Source organism: Pristiophorus japonicus, chromosome 32 (assembly GCF_044704955.1).
Source record: "Pristiophorus japonicus isolate sPriJap1 chromosome 32, sPriJap1.hap1, whole genome shotgun sequence".
In the NCBI taxonomy this organism is placed as follows: Eukaryota; Metazoa; Chordata; class Chondrichthyes; family Pristiophoridae; genus Pristiophorus; species Pristiophorus japonicus.
Window position 1 is genome coordinate 1,691,066 of NC_092008.1, and position 14,407 is coordinate 1,705,472.

Sequence of the window (14,407 nt, forward strand, 5' to 3'; positions counted from 1 at the left end):
TACAGGAGAGCGGGTGATGGGGAGGGGGGGGGTAAAGGAGAGCGGGCGATGGGGGGGTACAGGAGAGAGGGCGATGGGGGGTACAGGAGAGCGGGCGATGGGGGGGGTACAGGAGAGCGGGTGATGGGGGGGTACAGGAGAGCAGGCGATGGGGGGGTACAGGAGAGCGGGTGATGGGGGGTACAGGAGAGCGGGCGATGGGGGGGTACAGGAGAGCGGGTGATGGGGGGGTAAAGGAGAGCGGGCGATGGGGGGGTACAGGAGAGAGGGTGATGGGGGGGTACAGGAGAGCGGGCGATGGGGGGGTACAGGAGAGCGGGCGATGGGGGGGTACAGGAGAGCGGGTGATGGGGGGGTACAGGAGAGCGGGTGATGGGGGGGTACAGGAGAGCGGGTGATGGGGGGGTAAAGGAGAGCGGGCGATGGGGGGGTACAGGAGAGCGGGCGATGGGGGGGTACAGGAGAGCGGGCGATGGGGGGGGTACAGGAGAGCGGGCGATGGGGGGGGTACAGGAGAGCGGGTGATGGGGGGGTAAAGGAGAGCGGGCGATGGGGGGGTACAGGAGAGAGGGTGATGGGGGGGTACAGGAGAGCGGGCGATGGGGGGGTACAGGAGAGCGGGCGATGGGGGGGTACAGGAGAGCGGGTGATGGGGGGGTAAAGGAGAGCGGGCGATGGGGGGGGTACAGGAGAGCGGGCGATGGGGAGGGAGGTACAGGAGAGCGGGTGATGGGGGGGTACAGGAGAGCGGGTGATGGGGGGGTACAGGAGAGCGGGCGATGGGGGGGGGGTAAAGGAGAGCGGGCGATGGGGAGGGAGGTACAGGAGAGCGGGTGAAGGGGGGGGGGGTCACTGAAGGGCGGGCGGGCAGTACTGGACCCCGGCGCGTGTCGGCACCTTGAGGAGGGGGAAGGGGAGGGTTGCTGGGGGAGGGGGCACTGTGCGGTACGGGGAAGGTGCTGGGGAAGGGGCCGCGGCCAGTCACCCCGCCCCGCCCGCAGTACCTTTTTCTCCAGCATTGCGTAACCAGCGTCGGCTGAAGCAGACTCTCGCCGGTCGTCGGCCCTCATGTAGCTGAGCGGCTGGAAGCTGTTCTTGAAGTTCTCCTTCTGCTTATTCAGACTTTTGGCCCAGCGCTCCATGTCCTTGGCAATCTGGGGGAGGGACGCACACTGAGAACAGGTCGACTCAACCCCCGGCGCCCAAACTGCCCCACACTCCACACCGATACACTCCACACCGAGCCTGTTACATTAGGGACAGGAGGAGGCCGTTCAGCCCCTCGAGCCTGTTACATTAGGAACAGGAGGAGGCCGTTCAGCCCCTCGAGTCTGTTACATTAGGGACAGGGGGAGGCCGTTCAGCCCCTCGAGCCTGTTACATTAGGAACAGGAGGAGGCCGTTCAGCCCCTCGAGCCTGTTACATTAGGGACAGGAGGAGGCCGTTCAGCCCCTCGAGCCTGTTACATTAGGGACAGGAGGAGGCCGTTCAGCCCCTCGAGCCTGTTACATTAGGGACAGGAGGAGGCCGTTCAGCCCCTCGAGCCTGTTACATTAGGGACAGGAGGAGGCCGTTCAGCCCCTCGAGCCTGTTACATTAGGAACAGGAGGAGGCCGTTCAGCCCCTCGAGCCTGTTACATTAGGGACAGGAGGAGGCCGTTCAGCCCCTCGAGCCTGTTACATTAGGGACAGGAGGGGGCCGTTCAGCCCCTCGAGCCTGTTACATTAGGGACAGGAGGAGGCCGTTCAGCCCCTCGAGCCTGTTACATTAGGGACAGGAGGAGGCCGTTCAGCCCCTCGAGCCTGTTACATTAGGAACAGGAGGAGGCCGTTCAGCCCCTCGAGTCTGTTACATTAGGAACAGGAGGAGGCCATTCAGCCCCTCGAGCCTGTTACATTAGGGACAGGAGGAGGCCGTTCAGCCCCTCGAGTCTGGTACACCCTCCAGTGATGATCGCTTTCCAGCGATCCCCGCCAGGAAGTGCACGCGAGGACTGCATTGTGCTCAACCGCGATGCCTCCCGTAGTCAAACAGCCCGCCCCCCCCCCCCCCCCCCCGGAAAATAACTTTGGCTCTTGGACAGAAGATTGGCGTCTAGGCGACAATACAGCGGGGGCCCCCGTGAGGGTGTACCGCGCCCCTCCAAACGTTTGCGATAACGCCCCCACACTCAGTTCTCACCTGCTGGGCCGTCTTGTTCTTCGGCTTATCCTTCTTTTCCTTGCCCTCCCTCAGGCCGCAGCCGAGGTCCTTGGGCTCACCGCCCTGGTCGGGGGCCGGTAGGTAGGTCTGCTTGTCCCCGTCCCAGTACAGGTACTGCTGCGTCTGTGCATTATAGTAGTACTACACATGAAAATATATACACAGAGAGCGCCATTAACCCAGGAGGTTTGCAGCTAGGGGTGGTCACACATACGCATATTGGGGGTGGGAGGCGAAACAGCCATGCTCGCAGCGAGGGAAGGGGAAACTGGAGGAAAGTACGCACCTCCGAGCGCGGGATATTCAACCGTGGTTGCCTTCACAGCCGAGCCCCGATCTGGTCCAGTTCTGCCAACGGGAGTGTGGCCAAGACTGGGAACAGTGGCTGATTTTCCTTCCTGGCAACCTCCTCTCAGATATCTCCTCCCCCCCCCCTCTCTCCAAACGAGCCCCCAACTCGTACAGATCGGGGACTTGCCCTGGTCTGCGGTGGCCGTACTGAAAGACATCTGAGATTGGAACTGGCCACTGCCTGCCCTCGCTCTCAAATCCCTGGTGAGACAGCGTCCAGAACAAGGGGGCATCTCCTTAAAATTCGAGCCAGGCCGTTCGGGGGTGATGTCAAGAAGCACTTCTTCACATAAAGGGCAGCGGGAATCTGGAACTCTCTCCCTGCAAAACACTGTCAAGGCCGGGGGTCAATTTAACATTCCAAGACCGAGATCGATAGACCTTTGTTGGGGAAGGGTATTAAGGGTTACGGAGCCAAGGCAGGTAGCTGGAGTTAAAATACAGATCAGCCGCGATCTGATTAAATGGCGTAACAGGCTCGAGGGGCTGAACGGCCTTCTCCTGTTCCTAATGTAACAGGCTCGAGGGGCTGAACGGCCTCCTCCTGTTCCTAATGTAACAGGCTCGAGGGGCTGAACGGCCTCCTCCTGTTCCTAATGTAACAGGCTCGAGGGGCTGAACGGCCTCCTCCTGTCCCTAATGTAACAGGCTCGAGGGGCTGAACGGCCTCCTCCTGTTCCTAATGTAACAGGCTCGAGGGGCTGAACAGCCTCCTCCTGTCCCTAATGTAACAGGCTCGAGGGGCTGAACGGCCTCCTCCTGTCCCTAATGTAACAGGCTCGAGGGGCTGAACGGCCTCCTCCTGTCCCTAATGTAACAGGCTCGAGGGGCTGAACGGCCTCCTCCTGTCCCTAATGTAACAGGCTCGAGGGGCTGAATGGCCTCCTCCTATTCCTAATTACACCCATGCTCTGTGCTGGATTATAGACGCTCACGGGAGCCTCTGCCAGTGCTGGCCATGGATGTGTCCGGTGACATCGATTCCCTCCAGTTTCCCCAACATCTTTTCAGGGAAGGGTTCAACCTGCACGGGATGAAGGAACGGGGGCGAGCGTGGGGGAGGTACAAACACATGCCCTGGCACTATGTGGGGTACTGCCTCTCCACGTTACAACACCCTACGTACAGTGATCGAGAATACAGCACAGAAACTGGCCCAACTGCTCTGTGCCGGTGTTTATGCTCCACACCGAGAGGGGGGGGGGGGGGGGGGGGAGAACGGAGAGAGAGAGGGGGACGGAGAGATAGAGAGAGGGGGGGGGGGGACGGAGAGAGGGGGGGGGGGACGGAGAGAGGGGGGGAACGGAGAGAGGGGGGGGAACGGAGAGAGGGGGGGGAACGGAGAGAGGGGGGGGAACGGAGAAAGAGGGGAGGGGACGGAGAAAGAGGGGGACGGAGAAAGAGGGGGACGGAGGGGACGGAGAAAGAGGGGGACGAGGGGACGGAGAGAGAGGGGGGGGGGGAGGGGACGGAGAGAGTGAGGGGGGAGGAACGGAGAGTGGAGGGTGGGGACGGAGAGAGAGAGAAAGAGAGGGGGGGGGGAACGGAGAGAGAGGGGGGGACGGAGAGAGAGAGCGGGGGGGGAACGGAGAGAGAGAGGGAGATGGAGAGAGAGAGGGGGACGGAGAGAGAGAGAGAGGGGGGGACGGAGAGAGAGAGAGAGAGGGGGGGGACGGAGAGAGAGAGAGAGAGGGGGGGGACGGAGAAAGAGGGGGGGGACGGAGAAAGAGGGGGGGGACGGAGAAAGAGGGGGGAGGGGACGGTGAAAGAGGGGGGAGGGGACGGAGAAAGAGGGGGGAGGGGACGGAGAAAGAGGGGGGAGGGGACGGAGAAAGAGGGGGGAGGGGACGGAGAAAGAGGGGGGAGGGGACGGAGAAAGAGGGGGGAGGGGACGGAGAAAGAGGGGGGGGACGGAGAGAGGGGGGGGACGGAGAGAGGGGGGGGACGGAGAGAGGGGGGGGGACGGAGAGAGGGGGGGGGACGGAGAGAGGGGGGGGACGGAGAGAGGGGGGGGGACGGAGAAAGAGGGGGGGGCGGAGAAAGAGGGGGGGGCGGAGAAAGAGGGGGGGGCGGAGAAAGAGGGGGGGGCGGAGAAAGAGGGGGGGGCGGAGAAAGAGGGGGGGGCGGAGAAAGAGGGGGGGCGAAAGAGGGGGGGGCGTGCGGAAAGAGGGGGGGGCGGGCGGAAAGAGGGGGGGGCGGGCGGAAAGAGGGGGGGGCGGGCGGAAAGAGGGGGGGGGGAGAAAGAGGGGGGCGGAGAAAGAGGGGGGGCGGAGAAAGAGGGGGGGGGACGGAGAGAGAGGGGGGGGGACGGAGAGAGAGGGGGGGGGACGGAGAGAGAGGGGGGGGGACGGAGAGAGAGGGGGGGGGACGGAGAGAGAGGGGGGGGGACGGAGAGAGAGGGGGGGGGACGGAGAGAGAGGGGGGGGGACGGAGAGAGAGGGGGGGGGACGGAGAGAGAGGGGGGGGGACGGAGAGAGAGGGGGGGGGACGGAGAGAGAGGGGGGGGGACGGAGAGAGAGGGGGGGGGACGGAGAGAGAGGGGGGGGGACGGAGAGAGAGGGGGGGGGACGGAGAGAGGGGGGGGGACGGAGAGAGAGGGGGGGGGACGGAGAGAGAGGGGGGGGGACGGAGAGAGAGGGGGGGGGACGGAGAGAGAGGGGGGGGGACGGAGAGAGAGGGGGGGGACGGAGAGAGAGGGGGGGGCGGAGAGAGAGAGGGGGGGACGGAGAGAGAGGGGGGGGACGGAGAGAGAGGGGGGGGGACGGAGAGAGAGGGGGGGGGACGGAGAGAGAGGGGGGGACGGAGAGAGAGGGGGGGGAGAAGGGGGGACGGAGAGATGTGAGTGGAGTTTTTGCACTGGCTGGTCAAGAGGTGTGGGGGAGGTGTGATGGACCTTTAATCTCGTACCCCTGTAAGAGCCGGGGACCCAGTGCCACTTTACCTGCGAGTTCGGGTCATAGTAGAGTGAGGTCTGCGGGTCGAAGTAATAGCCCGACATTTCGTCGTACTGATAGGTGGAGACGTCCGGCACGGCTGTGGAGACACGAGGAGGCAGCATCAATATACTGGGTTATAGCTGAATCCTTTCCTGCCTGTGGCTGGGGTGCAGTCCTGCGACCCTGCGTGTCCAACCTAGCAACAAGGGTCAGCACTCGGCCAGAAATAAAGCAATTCGTGCATTTCTATAGCACCTGTCACCACCTCAGGACGTCCCAACGCGCCTCACAGCCAATGGAGTACTATCGGAGTGCGCTCCCTGTTGTAATATGGGAAACGGCAATTTGCGCACAGCAAGCTCCCACACACAGCGATGTGATAATGACCCGGATCGTCTGTTTTACTGATGTTGGTCGAGGGATAAATATTGGCCCCAGGACACCGGGGAGAACTCCCCCTGCTCTTCTTCCAAATAGTGGCCCCGGGATCTTTTACATCCACCCGAGAGGGCAGACGGGGCCTCGGTTTAACGTCTCATCCGAAATACAGCCCCTCCGACAGTGCGGCGCTCCCTCAGTACCGCCCCTCCAACAGCGCAGTATGACACTCCCTCAGTACCGCCCCTCCGACAGTGCGGGGTTCCCTCAGTACCGCCCCTCCGACAGTGCGGGGTTCCCTCAGTACTGCCCCTCCGACAGTGCGGCGCTCCCTCAGTACCGCCCCTCCGACAGTGCGGGGCTCCCTCAGTACCACCCCTCCGACAGTGCGGCGCTTCCTCAGTACCGCCCCTCCGACAGTGCGGGGCTCCCTCAGTACCGCCCCTCCGACAGTGCGGGGCTCCCTCAGTACCGCCCCTCCGACAGTGCTGGGCTCCCTCAGTACTGCCCCTCTGACAACGCAGTGCAGCGCTCCCTCAGCACAGCACTGGGAGAGTCAGCCTAGATTTTTGTGCTCGCGTGTCTGGAGTGGGACTTGAACCCACAACCTTCTGACTCAGAGCCAGGGCGATCACATCCGAGACCAAAACCCGGTGTCAACACAAGTGCGCACAGGCTCATCGTCACGCAGTGCGCACACGGATGCAGGCAGGCTCTTGAGTCATCAGACACTCGTCCCTGGTTGGGGTTCGACAGACAGAGAAGGCCCAACATGGCACAGATCACGGGTCAAATCCAGACACCTTCGATACTCAAGGGAACACAAGTTTACGCGATCATCACTTGGCATTGAACCCTATAACCCCCCCGGTATCATTCTGGTGACTCTTCGCTGCACCCGCTCCAGAGCCGACACACCCTCCCTCCGTGTGGGCGGTACTCACGGTACTGTGTGTAGTCCTGGTTTCCGGCGGTGGAGCTGGCTGAGGGCTGGGCCCCGCTGTTTGCCGTAGTCGCTTGGCCGGTATTGAGCTGGGGTTGGGCGACGATCTCCACCTTCTGGCCCGCCGGAGGCCGAGAGCTCTGCGGCGTCTGAAAAAGGTACGTCTGAATGAGCAGCGGGTTCCTGCCGTTTACACTGGGATCGAGGACTTCTCATCCAACCGCAGAGGAGGCCATTCGGCCCATCGTGTCCGACCAAGAGCCATCCCGGCCTAATCCCGCTCTGGGTCCGTAGCCCTGTGGGTTACGGCACTTCGAGCGCACATCCAAATGTGGTGAGAGTTTCTGCCTCTACCTCCCTTTCAGGCCGTGAGTTCCCCCCCAGACCCCCACCGCCCTCTGGGTGAAGACATTTCCCCTCAAACCCCCTCTAAACCTCCCCCCAATTACTTTCAATCTCTGCCCCCGGGTTGTTGACCCCTCTGCCAAGGGAAACAGGTCCTTCCTATCCACTCGATCCAGGCCCCTCACACCTCAATTAAATCTCCCCTCAGCCTCCTCTGTTCCAAAGAAACAACCCCAGCCTCTCCAATCTTTCCTCATCGCTAAAATTCTCCAGTCCCGGCAACATCCTGGTAAATCTCCTCTGTACCCTCTCTAGTGCAACATCCTGGTAAATCTCCTCTGTACCCTCTCTAGTGCAACATCCTGGTAAATCTCCTCTGTACCCTCTCTACTGCATCATCCTGGTAAATCTCCTCTGTACCCTCTCCAGTGCAACATCCTGGTAAATCTCCTCTGTACCCTCTCTAGTGCAACATCCTGGTAAATCTCCTCTGTACCCTCTCTACTGCAACATCCTGGTAAATCTCCTCTGCACCCTCTCTAGTGCAACATACTGGTAAATCTCCTCTGTACCCTCTCTAGTGCAACATCCTGGTAAATCTCCTCTGTACCCTCTCCAGTGCAACATCCTGGTAAATCTCCTCTGTACCCTCTCCAGTGCAACATCCTGGTAAATCTCCTCTGTACCCTCTCTAGTGCAACATCCTGGTAAATCTCCTCTGTACCCTCTCCAGTGCAACATCCTGGTAAATCTCCTCTGTACCCTCTCCAGTGCAACATCCTGGTAAATCTCCTCTGTACCCTCTCTAGTGCAACATCCTGGTAAATCTCCTCTGTACCCTCTCTACTGCATCATCCTGGTAAATCTCCTCTGTACCCTCTCCAGTGCAACATCCTGGTAAATCTCCTCTGTACCCTCTCTAGTGCAACATCCTGGTAAATCTCCTCTGCACCCTCTCTAGTGCAACACCCTGGTAAATCTCCTCTGTACTCTCTCCAGTGCAACATCCTGGTAAATCTCCTCTGTACCCTCTCCAGTGCAACATCCTGGTAAATCTCCTCTGCACCCTCTCTAGTGCAACACCCTGGTAAATCTCCTCTGTACCCTCTCCAGTGCAACATCCTGGTAAATCTCCTCTGTACCCTCTCCAGTGCAACATCCTGGTAAATCTCCTCTGTACTCTCTCCAGTGCAACATCCTGGTAAATCCCCTCTGTACCCTCTCCAGTGCAACATCCTGGTAAATCTCCTCTGTACCCTCTCCAGTGCAACATCCTGGTAAATCTCCTCTGTACCCTCTCCAGTGCAATCACGTCCTTCCTGTAATGCGGTGACCAGAACTGCACGCAGTACTCCAGCTGCGGCCTAACTAGTGTTTTATACAGTTCAAGTATAACCCCCCCTGCTCTTGTATTCTATGCCTCGGCTAATAAAGGCAAGCATTCCGTATGCCTTCTTATCCACCTGGCTTGCTACCTTCAGGGATCTGTTGACATACACACCAAGGTCCCTCTGTTCCTCTACACTTCTCAGTTTCTGACCATTTAATGTGTATTCCTTGCCTTGTTAGCCCTCCCCAATTGCATTACCTCACACTTCGCTGGATTGAATTCCATTTGCCACTGTTCTGCCCACCTGACCAGTACATCGATATCTTCCTGCAGTCTGCAGCTTTCTTCATTATCAACCACATGGCCGATTTTAGTATCATCTGCAAACTTATTAATCATATCCCCTATATTCAGGTCTAATTCACTGATATACACTACAAAAAACAAGGGACCTAGTACTGAGCCCTGTGGAACCACACTAGAAGCAGCCTTCCAGTCACAAAAACACCCATCAACCATTACCCTTTGCTTCCTGCCCCTGAGCCAATTTTGGATCCAACTTGCCACTTTGCCCTGGATCCCAGGGGCTTTTACCTTCGTGACTAGTCTACCATGTGGGACCTTACCAAAAGCTTTGTTAAAATTCATACACACATCAAACGCACTACCCTCATCGACCCTCCTGGTTACCTCCTCGAAAAATTCAATCAAGTCAGTTAGAGTTCACCTTCCCTTAACAAACTCATGCTGACTGATTAATCCATTTCTTTCTAAATGTGGCTCTCCCTCAGTACAGCCCCTCCGACAGTGCGGCGCTCCCTCAGTACAGCCCCTCCGACAGTGCGGGGCTCCCTCAGTACCGCCCCTCCGACAGTGCGGCACTCCCTCAGTACCGCCCCTCCGACAGTGCGGCACTCCCTCAGTACTGCCCCTCCGACAGTGCGGCGCTCCCTCAGTACAGCCCCTTCGACAGTGCGGGGCTCCCTCAGTACCGCCCCTCCAACAGTGCGGTGCTCCCTCAGTACAGCCCCTCCGACAGTGCGGCGCTCCCTCAGTACAGCCCCTCCGACAGTGCGGGGCTCCCTCAGTACCGCCCCTCCGACAGTGCGGGGCTCCCTCAGTACCGCCCCTCCGACAGTGCGGGGCTCCCTCAGTACAGCCCCTCCGACAGTGCGGCACTCCCTCAGTACAGCCCCTCCGACAGTGCGGCACTCCCTCAGTACCGCCCCTCCGACAGTGCGGGGCTCCCTCAGTACCGCCCCTCTGACAGTGCGGCGCTCCCTCAGTACCGCCCCTCCGACAGTGCGGCACTCCCTCAGTACCGCCCCTCTGACAGTGCGGCGCTCCCTCAGTACCGCCCCTCCGACAGTGCGGGGCTCCCTCAGTACCGCCCCTCCGACAGTGCGGCGCTCCCTCAGTACTGACCCTCCGACAGCGCTGTGCTCCTTCACACCATGCTGCCCAGAAGAGCTGCAAGTACCGACCTGTGTGGTGCGCGTGCTGTCCGTCGAGGTGCTGGACGCCTTCTGGTACAGCTGCGGAGCGGCTTGTGTCTGAACAGACTGTGGGTACGACTGCGGGCTCGGGAGGGGGTCAACTCCGGGAATGGCCGGCTCCGAGGAGCTTTCTGATGCTGCAAGAAAACACAATCAGCTCAATACTCAGTCCTGAAGGAGCTGACTCCCATCCTGCACTCCCAGGGCAGGTACAGCACGGGGTTAGATACAGAGTAAAGCTCCCTCTACACTGTCCCATCAAACACTCCCAGGGCAGGTACAGGGGGTTAGATACAGAGTAAAGCTCCCTCTACACTGTCCCATCAAACACTCCCAGGGCAGGTACAGCACGGGGTTAGATACAGAGTAAAGCTCCCTCTGCACTGTCCCATCAAACACTCCCAGGGCAGGTACAGCACGGGGTTAGATACAGAGTAAAGCTCCCTCTACACTGTCCCATCAAACACTCCCAGGGCAGGTACAGCACGGGGTTAGATACAGAGTAAAGCTCCCTCTACACTGTCCCATCAAACACTCCCAGGGCAGGTACAGGGGGTTAGATACAGAGTAAAGCTCCCTCTACACTGTCCCATCAAACACTCCCAGGGCAGGTACAGGGGGTTAGATACAGAGTAAAGCTCCCTCTACACTGTCCCATCAAACACTCCCAGGGCAGGTACAGGGGGTTAGATACAGAGTAAAGCTCCCTCTACACTGTCCCATCAAACACTCCCAGGGCAGGTACAGGGGGTTAGATACAGAGTAAAGCTCCCTCTATGTCCTGACAATCTCCTCCCTCCCACGACTGCATTGCAGGAAAACAGATCCAGAATCTATCAGAGAGAAATAAACACAGAGTAAATTACAGTCAGTAACTAGTGGATCTTTAAATTTATTGTCTTCATTTATTTATTGCCCGTCCCTAATTGCCCCTTGAGAAGGTGGTGGTGAGCCCCCTTCTTGAACCGCTGCAGTCCGTGTGGTGAAGGTGCTCCCACAGTGCTGTTAGGGAGGGAGGTCCAGGATTGTGACCCAGCGACGATGGAGGAACGGCCGATATATTTCCAAGTCGAGGGATGGTGTGTGACTGGGAGGGGAACGTGGAGGTGGTGGTGTTCCCATGGACCTGCCCCTCACGTCTGGTCGGGGAGAGATAAGGGGATCTGCTGCTCCTGGGGTTAATGAAGCCACACCGAGTCCAATTCCTGTCTGAGGCTGAACCAGACTGTTCGCAACCTCACTGTCATATTTGACCCTGACATGAGCTTTCGACTACATATCGAAGCATAACCAAGACCGCCAATTTCCACCCTCCGTAACATCGCCCGTGTCCAACCCCGCATCAGCTCATCCGCGCTGTTGTTACCTCCAGACTCGACTATTCCAACACGCTGCACTCCTGGCCACCCTCCCACATTCTACCTACACACACTTCAGCTCATCCAAAACTCTGCTGCCCCCGTGTCCTAACTCACACCCAGTCCCGCTCACCCATCACCCCCTGTGCTCACTGCCCCCGTGTCCCACTCACCCATCACCCCCTGTGCTCACTGCCCCGTGTCCGAACTCACACCCAGTCCCGCTCACCCATCACCCCCTGTGCTCACTGCCCCGTGTCCCACTCACCCATCACCCCCTGTGCTCACTGCCCCCGTGTCCCACTCACCCATCACCTCCTGTGCTCACTGCCCCGTGTCCTAACTCGCACCGAGTCCCGCTCACCCATCACCCCCTGTGCTCACTGCCCCGTGTCCGAACTCACACCCAGTCCCGCTCACCCATCACCCCCTGTGCTCGCTGCCCCCGTGTCCTAACTCACACCCAGTCCCGCTCACCCATCACCCCCTGTGCTCACTGCCCCGTGTCCGAACTCACACCCAGTCCCGCTCACCCATCACCCACTGTGCTCACTGCCCCCGTGTCCTAACTCACACCCAGTCCCGCTCACCCATCACCCCCTGTGCTCGCTGCCCCCGTGTCCTAACTCACACCCAGTCCCGCTCACCCATCACCCCCTGTGCTCACTGCCCCGTGTCCGAACTCACACCCAGTCCCACTCACCCATCACCCCCTGTGCTCGCTGCCCCCGTGTCCTAACTCACACCGAGTCCCACTCACCCATCACCCCCTGTGCTCACTGCCCCGTGTCCGAACTCACACCCAGTCCCACTCACCCATCACCCCCTGTGCTCACTGCCCCGTGTCCGAACTCACACCCAGTCCCGCTCACCCATCACCCCCTGTGCTCACTGCCCCCGTGTCCTAACTCACACCCAGTCCCGCTCACCCATCACCCCCTGTGCTCGCTGCCCCCGTGTCCTAACTCACACCCAGTCCCGCTCACCCATCACCCCCTGTGCTCACTGCCCCGTGTCCGAACTCACACCCAGTCCCACTCACCCATCACCCCCTGTGCTCGCTGCCCCCGTGTCCTAACTCACACCCAGTCCCGCTCACCCATCACCCCCTGTGCTCACTGCTCCGTGTCCCACTCACCCATCACCCCCTGTGCTCACTGACCCCGTGTCCAACTCACCCATCACCCCCTGTGCTCACTGCCCCGTGTCCCACTCACCCATCACCCCCTGGGCTCACTGCCCCGTGTCCCACTCACCCATCACCCCCTGTGCTCACTGCCCCGTGTCCCACTCACCCATCACCCCCTGTGCTCACTGACCCCGTGTCCGAACTCACACCGAGTCCCACTCACCCATCACCCCCTGTGCTCACTGCCCCCGTGTCCTAACTCACACCGTGTCCCACTCACCCATCACCCCCTGTGCTCACTGCTCCGGGTCCCACTCACCCATCACCCCCTGTGCTCACTGCCCCCGTGTCCTAACTCGCACCCAGTCCCACTCACCCATCACCCCCTGTGCTCACTGCCCCGTGTCCTAACTCGCACCCAGTCCCGCTCACCCATCACCCCCTGTGCTCACTGCCCCGTGACCTAACTCGCACCGAGTCCCGCTCACCCATCACCCACTGTGCTCACTGACCCCGTGACCTAACTCGCACCGAGTCCCGCTCACCCATCACCCACTGTGCTCACTGCCCCGTGTCCTAACTCGCACCCAGTCCCACTCACCCATCACCCCCTGTGCTCACTGACCCCGTGTCCTAACTCACACCCAGTCCCGCTCACCCATCACCCACTGTGCTCACTGACCTACAGTGGCTCCCGGTTAAACAACAACTCCATTTCAAAATTCTCATCATTGTTTCAAATCCTTCTGTGGCCCTCGCCCCTCCCTATCTCTAACCTCCTCCAGCCCCTACACCCCTCCCTATCTCTGTAACCCCCTCCAGCCCCTACACTCCTCCCTATCTCTGTAACCCCCTCCAGCCCCTACACTCCTCCCTATCTCTGTAACCTCCTCAGCCTCTACACCACTCCCTATCTCTGTAATCTCCTCCAGCCCCTACACCACTCCACATCTCTGTAACCTCCTCCAGCCCCTACACCCCTCCGTATCTCTGTAACCCCCTCCAGCCCCTACACCCCTCCCAATCTCTGTAACCTCCTCCAGCCCCACAACCCCCCTTGCCTGCCTCCTCTAATTCTGCCACCCTGACCATCCCTGATTATAATCGCTCCACCATCGGTGGCCGTGCCTTCAGCTGCCTGGGCCCCAAGCTCTGGAACTCCCTCCCTAAACCTCTCCGCCTCTCTCTCCTTCTTCAAGACGCCCCTTAAAACCTATCGATGTGACCACCTGCGCTAATTTCTACTTATGTGGCTCGGTGTCAAATTTTTCATCTCATAATAGTCGTGTGAAGCGCCTGGGGACGTTTCACTACATTAAAGATGCTATATAAATACACGTTGTTGTTGTAGCGGTAAAAGACTGCCAGTGCCCCAACATGGTCGTGATCCCTGAGTGACGTGTGTGATCAGTCAGAACACGACGTACTGAAGCCAAGCCAGGCGGGTCACAACTACATAACAGGAGTCGTCGGCCATTCGGCCCCTCGAACCCGCTCCGCCATTCAATACGATCGCGGCTGATCCGATCTTGGGCTCAGCTCCACTTCCCCGCCCGCCCCTTCACTCCCTTATCGCTCAAAAATCTGTCTATCTCCACCTTAAATATATTCAATGACCCAGCCCCCCACAGCTCTCTGGGGCAGAGAATTCCACAGATTCACCAGAAGAAATTCCTCCTCATCTCCGTCCTAAATGGGTGACCCCTTATTCTGAGACTATGTGCCCCCCTAGTTCTCGATTCCCCCACGTGGGGGAAACATCCTCTCTGCATCTCCCCTGTGCAGCCCCCTCAGAATCTGATACGTTTCAATAAGATCACCTCTCATTCTTCTAAACTCCAATGGGTACAGGGCCCAACCTGCTCAACCTTTCCTCATAAGACAACCCCCCACCCCAGGAATGGACCGAGTGAACCTTGGCCGGGCCGGTTGTGACT

At 59.7% G+C, this 14,407-nt stretch overlaps 1 protein-coding gene across 7 annotated transcripts in view; it reads right to left on the minus strand.

Moving 5' to 3' along the window:
- Window positions 1–14,407, minus strand: part of LOC139240635 (RNA-binding protein 10-like) — an 84,480-nt gene that overhangs the window by 9,194 nt on the left and 60,879 nt on the right. For 6 of the 7 annotated variants that reach the window (XM_070869206.1, XM_070869209.1, XM_070869208.1 and 3 more), the window contains 5 exons: window positions 9,972–10,120; window positions 6,814–6,961; window positions 5,497–5,588; window positions 2,184–2,345; window positions 1,005–1,154 (listed from right to left, as the gene is read on the minus strand). In XM_070869206.1, coding sequence (XP_070725307.1) covers window positions 1,005–1,154; window positions 2,184–2,345; window positions 5,497–5,588; window positions 6,814–6,961; window positions 9,972–10,120 — 701 coding nt within the window. The remainder of the gene's footprint in view (window positions 1–1,004; window positions 1,155–2,183; window positions 2,346–5,496; window positions 5,589–6,813; window positions 6,962–9,971; window positions 10,121–14,407) is intronic. The other variant, XM_070869205.1, reaches the window with a different exon arrangement.